General features: G+C 32.9%; 1 protein-coding gene across 1 annotated transcript; it reads right to left on the reverse strand.

Annotated features, from left to right (window-relative positions):
- Positions 1–74: 74 nt before the first annotated feature.
- Positions 75–5,357, reverse strand: LOC110669785 (probable mitochondrial-processing peptidase subunit beta, mitochondrial). Its single transcript, XM_058153444.1, has 9 exons — positions 4,540–5,357; positions 3,853–4,017; positions 3,558–3,695; positions 3,308–3,459; positions 2,893–3,001; positions 2,211–2,309; positions 1,632–1,697; positions 490–597; positions 75–395 (listed from the first exon to the last, which is right to left on the reverse strand). Exons 1-9 carry the CDS (start codon positions 5,197–5,199, stop codon positions 309–311), a joined length of 1,584 nt encoding a protein of 527 aa, XP_058009427.1. The 5' UTR covers positions 5,200–5,357; the 3' UTR covers positions 75–308.
- Between the last annotated feature and the right edge of the window lie 10,550 nt (positions 5,358–15,907).

A 15,907-nucleotide genomic window follows, 5' to 3' on the forward strand; every position in this document is an offset into this window, starting at 1 on the left:
ATCTGGGCGGTTGAATTAACAAATAACAATGAAAGCCTGAAACACCATCGCCATGCAAGCAAGAAGGGATCCAGTTGGAAAAAATCGACAAAATCTGCTTTTGATTAGAAGCACCAATTTTCTTATCACTGCATTCTTTATTACTGCAACAATATTACACAGAAAAACCTATAAATAAAAGAAAAAGATTTGAAAATGCCAGCCTCTTGGGGCTGCCCCAAAAAGATGTTTGGTTGTGTTGTAAAAGCAGCAATGCGTTTGTAACCGCCCATAATGTGCCAACGCAGTAACAAAACAAAAGTGACAATCTAGTAGCGGTTCAAGTAAGTCCTGCGTCTGAACCAATTGTAGTCAGGCAACCCCTGGATGGGACCCATGGCAGCAATTGCAACATCCTGTCAAAAAACAAACCATTGACATGAAAATTTCCTTTCAATTTTGTTCTCAGAATAGGATGTAGAAAAGCAGTAACATTTTGGTTGTTCCTACCTTGTCGTGAATAAATCTGTTAGCAACGCGTTTAATAGTGCTTGCATCAACAGCATCAATCCTAGCAAACAATTCAGCAAATGGAATTCTCCTACCATATGTAAGTAGCTGCAACCATTAACAGATAACAATAAAAGTGAAACGGTAATAATGTACTGCAATATTTTGCAGCAAAATCTTGGTCAATCTAGGCTTGATACAACTATGATTGCCAATTTGCCACCAATAGCTTTGAACAATGATCTCTTGACTATTAGATCATAAAAGAACATCATTATAGATATTGGATAGGGAGTCACAAATCATGAAAACAGCTACTATTTGGTAATCAAATAAGGAAGCACCAGATGACCTCCAATCAGGAAATCACAAAATAACTTAATATATCGGTACCATATGATGAATCCAATGATCATTTTGGCAATTAAATCCATACAAGAACACTATATATCCTGGATGCAGAGTGATGACAACAGCTGATTTTTGCTAGTAAAATAACAAAACACAAAGATGTAGCTCAGTCACTGTTTCGACATTGACAACACAAAATAACCTCAAAATATCCGTATCATGATCACAATATTTTCTTTCAAGATGACTACACTATTTTGTTGGTTTCGCTATCATGTTCAGCAAGGTCTAATGTTACTACAGGTTGCATATGTATAGTAAGATTGAAATTAATGAGGAGCAGAAAAATACTGAAATATATCAGATAAATTAATATGTATTACTTGATACAGCAGAATATTAGTCACTATAAAAATCGAATCAAATAGTCAACTAATCATTTCAAGGCTGACATATTCAGATACTAGCATCATCTCATATTCAATCGGATTATTAGTACTGTTAAAAACAAAACTGGAACATCAACAGACTAAGAGATCACACAATAAGCGGTCATATTGACTCTGACAATCCAACATACTTGTCACCTTACTCCATGCATAAGTCCAAGTAAAATGGCATGAAAAAATAGGATATATACTTTTGGATTGTCTCTACCAAGCAATGTGATTGATAAATCTACTGGAACAAATCATGCAATCAATAGATCTAATAATTCACATTGAAACAAAATTCATCCTAAGATATATATATTTCCAACTGGATGTTCTGATATGGAAATGAAGTGATACCTGGCGTCCAATATCTTCAGCTACAGGACTGGTTCCATCTATGTGAAGTACCAATGATGATTTCAACTGCAATCAGATATATCAGTAAGTTGATAATAGCTAAATTATAGGAGATTAGGGAACAAGAAATTTCATGGTCCACATAACACACTTAAGTATCAATATATAAATATATTATCATATATACTACAACCTATCTTCCTAGCATTGTTCCTCCAAATGAAACGAGACAGCGGGGAAAAAAAATCCTTCATCTTGGCCCTTTTCTTTGGCTTTGTCAGTATTCCTATACTTGAATTTATTTCTTTTAAAAGATTACAAATTTGCATTAAGCATGTAATTTCAATTAAAGTAAATAAGCATAAAAAATCATCAATGAATCATTTGATCTTAAGAAGTATATTACCTAATCCAATAGTCAAAATCTTGCTAGGATTCAATAGTGAAATTTTAAAATAATTTATGCAAATTATAGAATAAAATAATTAAAATTTTAAATTAATATAAATTTATTGGATTGACAAGTTACAGCCTTTCTTAGAAAACCAAAGATATATAACAATATGAATCGATGGCTACCTGATTACGAGCACGTGTGACATCAGCTTCAGAAACTCGATAACTTAACTTGGTTGTCTCATACATAATTGCCCAGGCTAAATCATCCAAGCAATCTGCCTGCAAGTAGAACATAAGACAAATTTTCAACCAAAAAAGCGAGGATGATAGTATGAAAAAGAGTCCAACAGATAAAAAATTGTCAACCGATGCAAATGCCATCCTATATATTATAATGGAAATAGCTTCCAACATGAACTAACACCCAACATCCAGGAACTGCATTTCTCTCCAATATATATTTATGGAGACAGAGAAAGCAAATCATTATATCACAGTGGCAGGCTATGTGACTCCAATATTCACCACACAGCCACTTGCACCAGTCTCATACTTCAATCAATTATGTGCTAATATTATATTTTCAAAACAGTAAAATCATGTTCAATAGGGATTTTTTTTCCCTGATTGATATCTTCAAACAGCCTCCAGCATCAAAGATTCTATTTTTTTCCACAGAATCACAAAAGGTCTCAGACATTTAACTTGGTCTACCATCACTCTGTCATCACTCCCCTCCATTGCATCATTGAAAGTCTAGCATTTTCAATTATAAACTAAAACATCATGCACTTTACAATGTCATCATGTATGAGTATTCCTCAGGACTAACAAAGATATTAAAACAGGATAGTGGCCTCACCTTAGCAACAGCATAAACACCAAACAGGCCAGTGTCTTTGTAGTTGGTGTTAAAAGCCATCATGCTTTCTGCTATTTCATTAATGCCAACCCTTTGTGCAAGCTCAGAACTGTTTAAGGATTGTAAATTGAATTAATGCACAAGCTAAAATGAAGAAAATGTCTTGTGAGAGAAATTCTAGTTAGTTCAAAAGCTATAATGATTTTACAGCAAAAATGGTATAAATCATTAAAAATCAATCATAAAATTTGGGGTCAATTTGAAAGTCTTAATTTGGGCGAAACAGGCTTGAGTCACAAACATATTGATTGGAGTTTCCCTGCTTAAGAGCTCCCTCCCTCTCTCATTAATCGTATTAAAAGCCCTCTCTTTTAGTAGGGGTGTTGTAGCCAGAAACTAACAGGGCAGTGCTTACCCCATGTGCTTTCCACCTCCAGCATTTTTATTCCATGAACCAAGCATAGCCTGCATGACCATTAGAGCAATAGAATCTGGATCTGTCCAGGATGCTCCTTCAAAAGCAACCGCAAATTGTGCCAAAGGAATATCATCATCAATTATCCTAACCTGAATTCCACAGCAATAGTTGAAAACAGTAGTTCAGAAAAAGTATGGCAGTCACATAAAAAGACATTATTATGGATATCCAAGTAAAATCCTCCCACCTCTGATCCAGTAAAAAAAGCTGGTTGTTTGGCAACTAGCTGAGAAGCAGTGGTTGGATCAGCTGATAACTTATTAAACAACTTCTTTACTTGCTCAACAACTTCCTCATGCTTAACCGCTCCAGAAGCTACAATGACCTACAGTGAAGGTCCCAAAAGATATTCACGATGAGAATTTCGAAATTAAATCTTTATAACCAATACATTAGACAATACAAATGAAAAGAAACTCAGATTTCAGCAGTTCTACAGAGTCCACTACATTAAACAGGAAAATCTCATCAGTTTTTAGTACCATTCGGGGAGCAGTGTAGTGTGTTTGTATGTAGCTCTGAAGATGATCTCTGGTAATTGACCTGACATTTTTAGCTGGTCCAAGAATGGTTCTACCTAAAGGAGTATACTGGAATGCAGTTGCATGCAAATGGTCGAAGATGACTTCCTCTGTTTGCCCCTCAACCTACAAAAGTTCCATGAGACAATTTTGATTGTCAGAAGATACGTAAGACCAGAAAGTATACGTCAATCAGGCAAAGCCAACATCAATACAATTTGTTGAACCTCGCATCCTCCACAGCTACAAACCTTATTTGGTTTACTATTGCAAAAAACCAATATATCACACGCTATGAAAACTAAGCAAAATAGAAGATCGTCATGAAAACCAAAAGAAAGATAAAATTTCAATCACTACCCTAAGAAACTAGCAGTTGCCAAATAGAAATAACAAAAATTTAACATAAGTATCCAAGACTCAAGCTACTAAAAGGGCAATAATTCCCATATAATTAATTAAAAAAAAAATCCATTTCAAATCCCACAAATCTTGCTGGAAAGAACACAATTTTTAATCAACTGAAATGAAAACAAAACTTTCCGCATCAGCAATCAACAAAAATATAAACCACCTCCAATATATCAGAAAAACACACAAAAATTAACCAGAATAACAAAAACATAAACCGGGAAATAGTTCAGTTACCTCTTCCATTTCCCTCAAAATCACATCCCTCTCGCGACTAATCCGGTTCTCGTCGAATTTCGAGTTCTGCAATATATCAGCTAAAATATCCAATGCCTTGTTCACATCCTTGTCCATAACTTTGGCATAATAAGTAGTCTGTTCCCTACTAGTGTAGGCATTCAAATGGCCACCCATGTTCTCGATCTCCTCCTCAAGCTCTCTCGCAGACCTCCTCTCGGTGCCCTTGAAAATCATGTGCTCTAGAAAATGTGCCGTTCCGTTAGTATCCTCAGTCTCGAAGCGAGACCCAGCGTCGATCCAGACCCCAACAGTAGCTGTTTTTGAAGCGAGAGTGGACTCCGTCGCGACGCGGAGACCGTTGGGGAGCGTGGTGATGCGGGTTTCGGGAGCAGAGAGGATATGGGTATGGGTCGCGAGAGTCGGGTGAGGGGACCCGTATTTGAGGAACCTCGGGTCAGGATTCTCGAGCTGTTTGAGCTTGGATTTGACTGATTCAGCGAGACGGTCGTAGATCATGGCATTTGGAGGAGGAGGGGCGGAAGGAGTAGATGGCGAGGAAGAGGCGACGGCGGTTGACGAGGCTCGGACGGCGGAAAGAGCCGATGGTGAAGGTCTGTGGGATCGGCGGGCTAGAGCTAGGAGATGCTTCAGCGCCATGGTTGAATTGGGCGTAGAGGGTGTTGGGACAAAGGGTTTGATGACAAGGCAGGCGATGGCGAGAAAAATAGAAGCAGCTGTCAGCAGAAGAACACGATGATGGTTATAAGATGAGAATTAAGGAGTTTTGACTGGGATCCTGCCAAGAGAAACGACGTCGTACAGGTAAAATGAGGGGTTTTAGTCCATAAATAATCTTCATCATCTTTAGTGTTCTAAAGAATAATATGATGATTTCAATTCCTAGAAATGAAATTTTACAATTTTAATTAACTATCTTAATTTTATCTATCGGTACTTAAAATTTGATACCTATTAAGATACTCCTGAAATCAAGTGCTAACAAAGTACTTCATATCAGTTAAAAAAAAAAAAAAGAAAACGAAGTACTTCATATGAATCAATAACCTTCATTTCGCTCTCGCTGCGGGCCCACCCACTAAACCAATGGATATATATATATATATATATATATATATATATATACTTTTTTTCTTTTCTTTTCTCGAAAGGCAGTTATATTCATTAATAATATTAAACTATGGCTAAGCCTTATGTATAATAATTAAGAGAATCGAATCGAATTGAATAATTATATTAAAAATTAATATAAATTATAACGAATCGAAATTATTTTGATATTTTAATTCGATTTTAATTCTTTATTAAGAATTAAATTAAAATTATATTAAAATAGAATCGAAATTATAACGAATCGAAATCAAATCAAGAACTGAGTTTATATATATATTTTTTATATTTTTTTATATGTATTATATGCTTTTAATATAATTAAATATATTTATATATGTATATATAATTATAAATTAAATATAATCTAATATTATATTTCATTTTTTAAAATTTTTTTAATAGTTTTAGTTAAAAATATATTAAATTACCTTGTAATTCTTAATTATAAATATATTATTATGATTATTTATACATATATTAATCATTAATTATATTTATATTTTATATTAAATATTATATGATTAATAAATGGTTAAAATGTATATTACATATTATGCTTATACTATTATATTATATAATATATTTAACCATAAATTATATATATATGTGTGTGTGTCTTATAGTTAAAGATTATATAATTAAAAATAACTAAAAGATATATTGTATAATATATTATGTATTAATAATCCCATTCAAAAGTTAAATGCTAATTAAAGTATGATTTTTTAAGGAAATAATTACATAAAATTATTTTAAGAACTGAGAACCGAATCAAAACTGTACCGAACCGAATTGGAATCGAAGATTCGAGAACCGTACAAAACTAGAACCGAAACAATGAAGAACTGAATCAGAACTATACTGAAAGTTTGATTCAATTTCAATTCTTAAGTAAATCCTGAACCGAACACTCCTATCTAAGCCAAGATACATGGCTAAAAAAAGGCCTGACCAATAAGTAAAATACAAATGTAGTGCCCATAAAATAACCTAACCCATAGCACAAAGAAGTTATACAAGCCCAGCCCACTAAAGCCCATCTCCATCCAAACCCTAGTGTGAGATCTTGACACACTGAGGAGAGCGAGAGACCAATACAATCTAGTCAAAGGGGCTTAACAAAAGTAACCTTAGTGACATCGATGAGCAAAACTAAAAGACCCAATGTAATACCCCTATTTGTATAGCCTAGTATATTTTACTATTCTGGTGACCAGTGTCGGTCTTGATAATTAAGGGGATTAGAACCACGCTTAAGACAACTAGATAAGTCCTAAACACAAATAATTAGTAATTGTCAAATAGTTAAGTATAAATAAGAAAAACAGAACACAAGAAGTTAAATAAGCCGAGAGTCACAGCGATGGGTGACTGTCTCAAAAAGGATTGCAAAGTCGATTTTAACTCAAATTTTGAACCATAAAATGTGACGCTGCGGTTCTTAGGACTATTGCGAACACAGTGGAAAAGAGAAAATCACGAAAAAAAAATTGTTAAGTCAGTCAAATAATTAGGTCAGGGATACGAAAGAAATATTGAATTATTTGTTAACCGAGTCGAACCGATGAGGGGCAATTTGGTCAGTTGACCCTTGGAGCTGACTCCTGACTTAACTGTCAAATAAAATAGGAAAAAAGAAAATTTCGGAGTTGGGAATTAAATTAAAGAACTAATGGAAAAAATAAATAGAAAAAGAAAAAGAAAAATAAAAAATAAAAAGTGATGACATCATGCATGACATCATGCATGATGTAATAAATATTATAATTAAAAAAAAATAATTTTGGATAATTGTGGTCTTCCTAAAGGATTAAAAACATAAAAGAAAAGAAAGAAAAAAAAAAACAAAAAAGTCTTCTTCTTCCCAAACTTAATGCCTCATTTATCTCGCCTCTCCCTCACCAAAAACCTCAATTGAAGCTTATTTTTGAGCTTGAAAAATACCAAATCCCACTATAGAAAATTTATCTACCATGATTAAATTTTGTTTGGGCAACTAAAAAAGAGGATTCAAAGAGAAAGAAAGAAGAAAAAATTGAAGGAAGGAAGATTGAAATTCTGCACTAAGATTAGTAAACTAAACTTGATTTTCTAGTTGAATTAATTGAGTTTATAGTTGAATAAACCTAGAAATATGCTTAAAATGAAATGAAAACATATTTGGGGGACTATATGGAATTTCTGTAACACCCCGTTTGCATAGCCTGGTAGATTTCACTGTTCCGGTGACCGGTGTCGGTCCGGACAGTTAAGGGGATTAGAACCACACTTAAGACAACTAGATAAGCCACAAACACAAATAATTAGTAATGTTCAATTAATTAAGTATAAATAAGAAAAACAGAACATAAGAAGTTAAACGAGCCGAGAGTCATAGCGATGGGTGACCTTCTCGGGAACAACTGCGAAGTCGTTTTAAACTCAAATTTTGAACCGTAAAAAGTGACACTGCGGTCTTTAGGATCCTTATAAACACAGTGGAAAAGAGAAAATCACGAAAAAGATCTGTTAAGCCAGTCAAATAATTAGGTCAGGGAGTCGAAAGAAATATGGAATTAATTGCAAACCGGGTTGAACCGGCAAAGGGCAATTTGGTCAATTGACCCCGAGAGCTGACTCCTGACCTAACTGTCAAATAAAATTGGAGAAAAGAAAACTTTGGGATCGATAATTAAATTAAAGAACTAATAGAAAAAAAAAAGAGAAAATGGAAAAGTTAAAAAAGTGTAGGAAGATGACATCATGCATGATATCATGCATGATGCCATAAGTCATATAATTAATAAATTAATTAAATGGATTTTTAAGTCTTCCATAAGGATAAAAACAAAAGAAAAGAAAAGAAAAAAAAAAAGTAAAAAGCCTCATCTTCCTCCCATTTAGGTTTCTCTCTCCCTCACCATTGTAAACCTCCATTAAAGCTTGCTTCAAGCTTTGAAACCACCATTAAACCCCAAATCCTCCCATACTTGCTTCATAAAAACTTGATTTAATCACTTGAGAGGAAGATTGGTCATCAAAGAATTGAAGAAAATTGAGAGAAAGTGAAAGTTCAAAGACACCTAACAAGGTAAGTAATGCAAACTTCAAGTTTTTAGTTTAATTAGTGTATGTATAGCATCAAGAGCATAGAAATAAACTTAAAATAAAAAAAAATGTGTGAGGGACTAAAGTGAAATTCGGCCAGCATGTGTATAGGGGTATATTTGCATGGTTTGATAGATTTAAATACATATGTGAGCTTGTTTGAGATGAAGAAATATGTATGTATGCATGGAATTAATCAAATGCAACAATTTAGTGTGGTTAGGGTTTGGAGGCCTAGGATTTTGAGGCAAATTTTAGAGAAATGCATAAATGATGACTTTGACCTAATGTTAGATGAAAAATGATAAAAAAATGACCAAAAGAGATGTGTGGAAATTGTGAGAATGGAAGTTAAATTCGACCAAAACAGAAATTTTACAAGTCCAATTGATATGTCACCAATTGGGGATGAAAATAGACATAAAATAGCATAATTTTCATTAAGGAACCATGGCCAAAAACTGACCAAAACTTAGTGAACCAATTGACCAAAGTGAAATGAGAGCGGGCTGCCACTGCACAAACTGACCAAATGAAAATTGTTCATTTGGTCATAACTCGAGCTAGGAAGGTCAAAATGACCTGAAATTTTACCAGTAATTAGATAAGATATAGATCTAAAACTTTCATGAAGAACACCAACCCAAATTATGCCATTAACCTAATCAAATGATTGAGCAAAGTTGAGTTACTGAACCTGCAAAACTACAGATTTCCATTTGAGCAGTAAAGTTCCAATGGCTATAACTCTCTCTAGAAAACTCCAATTTAGGTGATTCTTGAACCGATGGAAACCTAAGACGTAGTAGAACATTTCGTATGAAGGAAATTAGACCAAATTATGGACTTAACTTGATCAAATTATTGAATGAAGTTAGATAAAAAATCTGCCAAAACCTAAATTGCAGTATGAACAGTGCACGTGAACAGTAATAGTATTTTGGCTATAACTTGAGCTACAAAACTCTAATTGAGGTGATCCAAAAATGAGAATACACTTAAGACAATAAGAAACATTTTCTATGAAGGAAGTTTTGCCAAATTCCAACAGTAAAAGGGCCAATGAAACAGTGCAACTTAGAACTCTAAAACCGAAAATTGGCAATTTTGCCTAAAAGACCTAAGTTTTGAGAAAATGACCAAAACCAACAAGTTTAGTGACCAAAATGTGGTATGTGGGTGAATTTGGAATTCCCATACCTATTAAGCCTTAGAAAGTCAACAATTTGACTTGAATAGTGCAGTGAATAGTAACTCGAAACACAAAAATTTCGAGAACGTCGAATTTAACACGTTAGAACTAGGTAAATGTGAAGCTAAATTTATTTTGGATTTGTGTTAAGTTCTAGTATTGAAACATTGTAAAATTGTGTGTTTCAGTTGAAAAGAATATCGGGAAGGAACCCGAGGAACCGAGTCAAGGCTAAGGGACGACTAGCTTGAGGTTTGTGCACAACATCTCCATGCTTTAAAATTCATTGATAAAGTGAACGAAATATGTATTTTACTTGTGCTTTGGAATTGTTGAAAGTTTAATTGTGACATTATTCATGATGTTTTGATTTAAACTGTGAAAGTTATTGTGTATATTTGAAATGACAATGTTTAGCAAATTGTTAAGATAAGTTTTGAAACCACAGTGTCATGACCATATATTTGAACACCTCACTAGCACGACTAGTGGGGGTAATTAGTTTCGAATTTTGATTCCTTCTCTGAAGAAGTGTTGAGGTGTGCCAGTAGAAAAGGATGTGAATGGATATCCATATATTTGAGCTAGCTAGCCTTGTGATGTGATTTCTCTTTAGCCTCTGGCTATTGAGATTCTATTTGTTTCGAATGGCATGATCTAACTGTGGATTTTATGAAATGTGTTTTGATTCTTCGAAATGAACATGGTTTGCATTAAAAATCTCATAATTCATGTTTTGTGTTTAATGCTCATGTTTAGTCAAATTTTTGAATAAATGTGATTTTATTTTTGCATAAAGATTATTTTAGTATGTTGTGCACCACTGAGTTCTAGTACTCAGCGATAGCTTTTATTGCTATCGCAGATACAGAAACTAGAGGAGCAGCAGACTGAGCTGCTAAAGATTGAGGATCATTCAGCCTAAAGTCTTCGGGTATAATTTATACCCTAATTGTAAATATTTCTTTTGATGTATATATTGCACATAAATGTATGGACATGAAAAAAAATAGGTCTTGAGCAGTTGTATAAAATTTGTATAAAGTTGTAGTATATATTATAGTTTAAAATTCTCTTAATGTAAATTTTGTAATGATCTATTCAAATTGTTTTGTTTCTAATGAAATATGAATTGAACTATTTTATTTAATTTGAATGAAATGGATTATTAGTATTTTGATGATCATTGGATACTGGATTTGAAATTGAAAGTTGATAAATGTGTTGAGAAATTATTTGAGATTGAGTTTGAAATTGAAGCAGTTATTGAGAAAATTTTTAGAAGTGTTTTTTACAGGTATTTGAAGAACTATTTTCTCAAAATACAGAGGGAACTCTATCAAAATTTTTATAAAATTTGCGGAAAAATAAAATGGGCTAAAATTTCCAACTAGCTTTCAACTTAATTACATGTTTAAAATACTTATTAGAAATGCTCACCACTTATCAAAAATAAGAAAATTGTTTTAAAATCCCTTGTAGGGTACTTAATGAGTTATCGGTAGGTGAAGTTCGGTAGTTCATTAGGTATTCTACGGGATCATGTTATGCCTTACAGAGGGGTAAGGTGTGACAATTTCGGCCAGCTAGGGTTTGAGATGAGAATGCATGAGTTTGATTGAATTAAATGTGTTAGGAAGCTTAAATGAGTTGAGAAATGATGTTTGTATGTTTGGAATTAATTAAATGTAACAAAGTAATGAGTTAGGGTTTGGACCTAGGGTTTTGGAAGACAAAAATTAGAGAAATGGTCAAATGATGTGTTTAACCTTGTTTGTGCTGAAAAATGGTCATCTGTGACCAATTGGGGTATGTTGGAAGTGTTAGAATTAGGTTTAAATTCGGATTGCTTAGGGACATTATGCAGGCAGCAGGACCAAGGTCCATTTCAGGGACCAAAACTGAAAATTTACTAACCCAATTGGTGTGAGGCTAATTGGGAATGAAATTAGACACAAAATGACACATTTTTCATTCAGGAATCATGCCCAAAAAGTGACCATAGCATAGTGAACAAATTGGCCAAATCAGGATGTGAGTGTTCTGCCCTGTACAAAAATGACCAAATAAACAATGTTTGTTCATTTGGCCATAACTTGGGCTAGACAGGTCTAAATGACCTGAAATTTTAACAGTAGAAAGCTAAGATATAGACCTAAAACTTTCATGAAGAATACAAACCCAAATTATGCCTTTAACTAAGTCATTTAGTCACCCAAAATTGGTGACCTAAAACTGCCAGAACCCAGAATTTGCCCAGAAAATTTGGGTTAAGCCAATCCGGCAGCCATGATTCAAATGGCTATAACTTGAGCTACAAAACTCCAATTAGAGTGATTCAAAAAGAAGAATAAAGTTAAGATAATAAGGAACAATTTCTATGAAGAAAATTTAGCCAAATTCTAACAGCAACATGACCAATGAAATAGTGCAATATAGGACACTAAAATTAAAAAATTTGCAAATTTGCCTAAAAGACTTAAAATTTGAATAAACAACCAAAACCAACAAATTTAGTAACCAAAATGTGGTATGTGGGTGAAATTGAAATTTTCATACCTATTAAGCATTATAAAGTCAACAAATTGACTTGAATAGTATAGTGAATAGTAATCTCGAAACACAAATTTTAAAGAACGCTAAGTTTAGCATATTAAACCTAGGTATAAGTAAATTTGAATTTATTTTTAGATTTATGATAAGTTATGATACTGAAACACTGTAAAGCTATGTGTTTCAGTAGAAAAGAATTCCGGAAAAGAACCCGAGGTGTCGAGTCAAGGCCAAGAGGCGACTCGTATAAGGTTTGTGCACAACATAGAATTTTTGTAAATCTTCTTCTGCATATCATTTTGAATGAATTGAAATATTGAATTGTGATATCATTGTCTTGAAATGTTTATTATGCTTTTAATTTAAATTGTTGAAAGTTTAATTGTATATATTTGAAATGGCATCAAATGTTTAGTAAATTCTTAAGATAGTTTTGAAACCACAGTGTCATGATCATATATTTGAATACTTCACTAGCATGACTAGTGGGGGAAATCAGTTTCGAATTTTGATTCCTTCTTTGGCTGAAGTGTTGATGTGTGTGCCAGTAGAAGAAGAAAAAGAATGGGTTTCCATATATTTGAGCTGGTTAGCCTTGTGTTGTGACTTCTTCTTAGCCTCCGGCTACTGAGATGATATTTGTTTCGAATGTCATGATATAACTGTGTGTTTTTATGAAATTTGTTTTGAGACTTTTGAAATGAAATTGTTTGGATTAAAATCTTATAAATCATGTTTTGAATTTATATTTCATGTTCAATTTAATTTTTGAATAAGTTTGATCTAAATTTTGCATAAAGGTTATTTTAGTATGTTGTGCACCATTGAGTCCTAATACTTAGCGATGGCTGTTATTGCTGTCGCAGATATAGAGATTAGAGGAGCAGCAGAGTGAGCTACTGAGGATTGAGGAGCTACCTACCCTGAAATTTATCGGGCATATTTTATACCCTGATTGTAAAAATTATTTTGATGCATGTAATGTATGTAAATGTAAGAAATGGTCATGAGCAGTTGTATAAAACTTGTAATAAATTTTAGTTTGGATTTTTCCTAATGTAAATTTTGGAATGATGTATGTAAATTGTTTTATCTTTAATGAAATATGAATAGAAGTATTTTGTTTTAATTTGATGAAATTACTTAGTAGTATTTTTGATGATGTTGAATTTTGGAATTTGAGAAATGATGTTGAAATTGGTTAGGATGGATGTTGATTTGATGAAGTTGATGAGATAAATCATTGGAAGTGCTTTTTACAGGTATTTGAAGAACTGTTTTCTCAAAATACAGATGACACGCTGCCAAAATTTTTATAAAATTTACCGAAAAATAAAATGGGATAAAAATTTTAACTAGTTTTCAAACTCTAATTAAATGTGTTAATACCTAGTAGAAAATGCTCACCACTTATGAAAGTAAAAAAATTATTTTAAAATCCCTTGTAGGGTACTTAATGAGTTATCGGTAGGTGCAGTTCGGTAGTTCATTAGGTATTCTACGGGATCATATTATGCCTTACAGAGGGGTAAGGTATGACACCCAACCAACCAAATGAAGCTTAAGGAACCATGGGAGTGTCAAAGGACCAAAGAGAGAAAGGGTGATGCAGAGCACCTAGCCTTGAAAGTCGACTACTTTGATGGTGGATAAAGACTCCAGAGTTATTGTACGTCAAGAAGAACAAACCCTCTCCAAATCCAGCACCAAGGAGACACAAATCCTATCGAAAGAACAGTGCAATCCATCTTCACAAGAACCCTCTCCCATAAAAGCAATAGTTTGCTTCAGAACCACAAAACCTATATCTACAGCCCAACCCAATAAGTAAGGAGGGAACTTACATGCTAGGTAAGGAAAGCGTGGCCTTCCCCTACTCAAAGGGGCAAAGGAAGGCTGCAGCAGAAAAAGGGACCTTTGAACACTAACACTATGTTTGGTATAAATGAAATCTACAAAATATTATGGAATTCATTTATAAATCCATTTATATCATATTTGATATAAATAAAAATTCATTTGTAAATTTTAATTTAGGATTCTATTAAATTCAATAAAACTAATTCAAATTTGACAGAATTTGTAAATGAATTTTGATTTTAGGATATCAAAATTTTTATTGGACAAAAATATCCCTCTTATTTGGGAGAAAAATCTCCTGCCTATCATTTCTTATTTCCACGATTTCTCCCTCTGGTTTATCTCTCTCCACAAGCGCTCCTCCATTTCTGGACAACTCCACCATCTCTGTCTATGTACCTCTTTTTAATTTTTTTTTTCTTGAGCTCTCTGTAAGTTCACTCTCTCTATTTTGACTTTAATGGGGTTATTTGTACATGATTTCTTTCTAGATCTGATTCATTTAGAATTTGTTTGTGTCTATTTTTTGTTTATGAAATATTTGTTACCTATCTTCCTCGAGAAATTAGTAGAATCTGCATGTGTATTGAAAAACTAAATAGGGATTTTTGTGACTTATTTGGAGAATCTCTTTGTTGATGATGTTATCTTTTTTCTACACTTGCTACATGGATCAGTCCTTGATATGTTGTTGAATTGGGTATAGATTTAAATGCAAACTTGAATTTTATGTAGTGCATAATTTAAATATATGGATCTCCAAACAACTCATATTGATTCCTTGCTTACACTTATTGCACTCAATATTTTGGTTTTAATCTACAATTTCTGTAGAGTGAATCTTGATGTTGTGGATACCCCTGGAAATTTAATTGTTTCCTCAATTAGTGAAAAATTAATCATATTTTTCAATAATTAATTCTTATAGGATTAAATGCCTTTTGATTTACTATAACTTGCATCTTGTTGGCCATAAGTGGATATTGCTGTCATGATATAAAATGATGATGGGCATAACTTATCTCCTAGAGAATTTAAAATATATATCTACTTTATTTTCTATTATTTTTATTTATTTATAAAAATGTCAAGCGAAATATATGCAATAAGGTTGCTGATGACAAACCATATTACAAAACCGTATACATAGCTATCTATATCTAATAGAGCCATGATGATGTAAATAATTATATAGCTGGTTAATCTACTTGTTTGACTAAAAAACATGCATTATATATCCACTCTTAATTTGTCATTTTCTTAAAACTTCAAAAGGCCACATAAATTAGCAAAAGGGTCTCATAGAAAAGTAAAAAAATATTAATTATTTTTGGATGATGCAGTGCAGCTGCCACCCAAAAGCACAAAATATTCAAAAGAGAGAAAACACAAAAGCAAATGTGTAGACTATATTCTATATATATGAATTTAGAGTTTCATTAGAAGCTTTTCTCCTGATTAATATATATATATATAAGATCAACTTTGCAATTTTATTCTCATTTTGAAACTAGATTAATCTATTTTCTATTTTATTATGCT

This window comes from Hevea brasiliensis, chromosome 9 (assembly GCF_030052815.1).
Source record: "Hevea brasiliensis isolate MT/VB/25A 57/8 chromosome 9, ASM3005281v1, whole genome shotgun sequence".
NCBI lineage: Eukaryota > Viridiplantae > Streptophyta > Magnoliopsida > Malpighiales > Euphorbiaceae > Hevea > Hevea brasiliensis.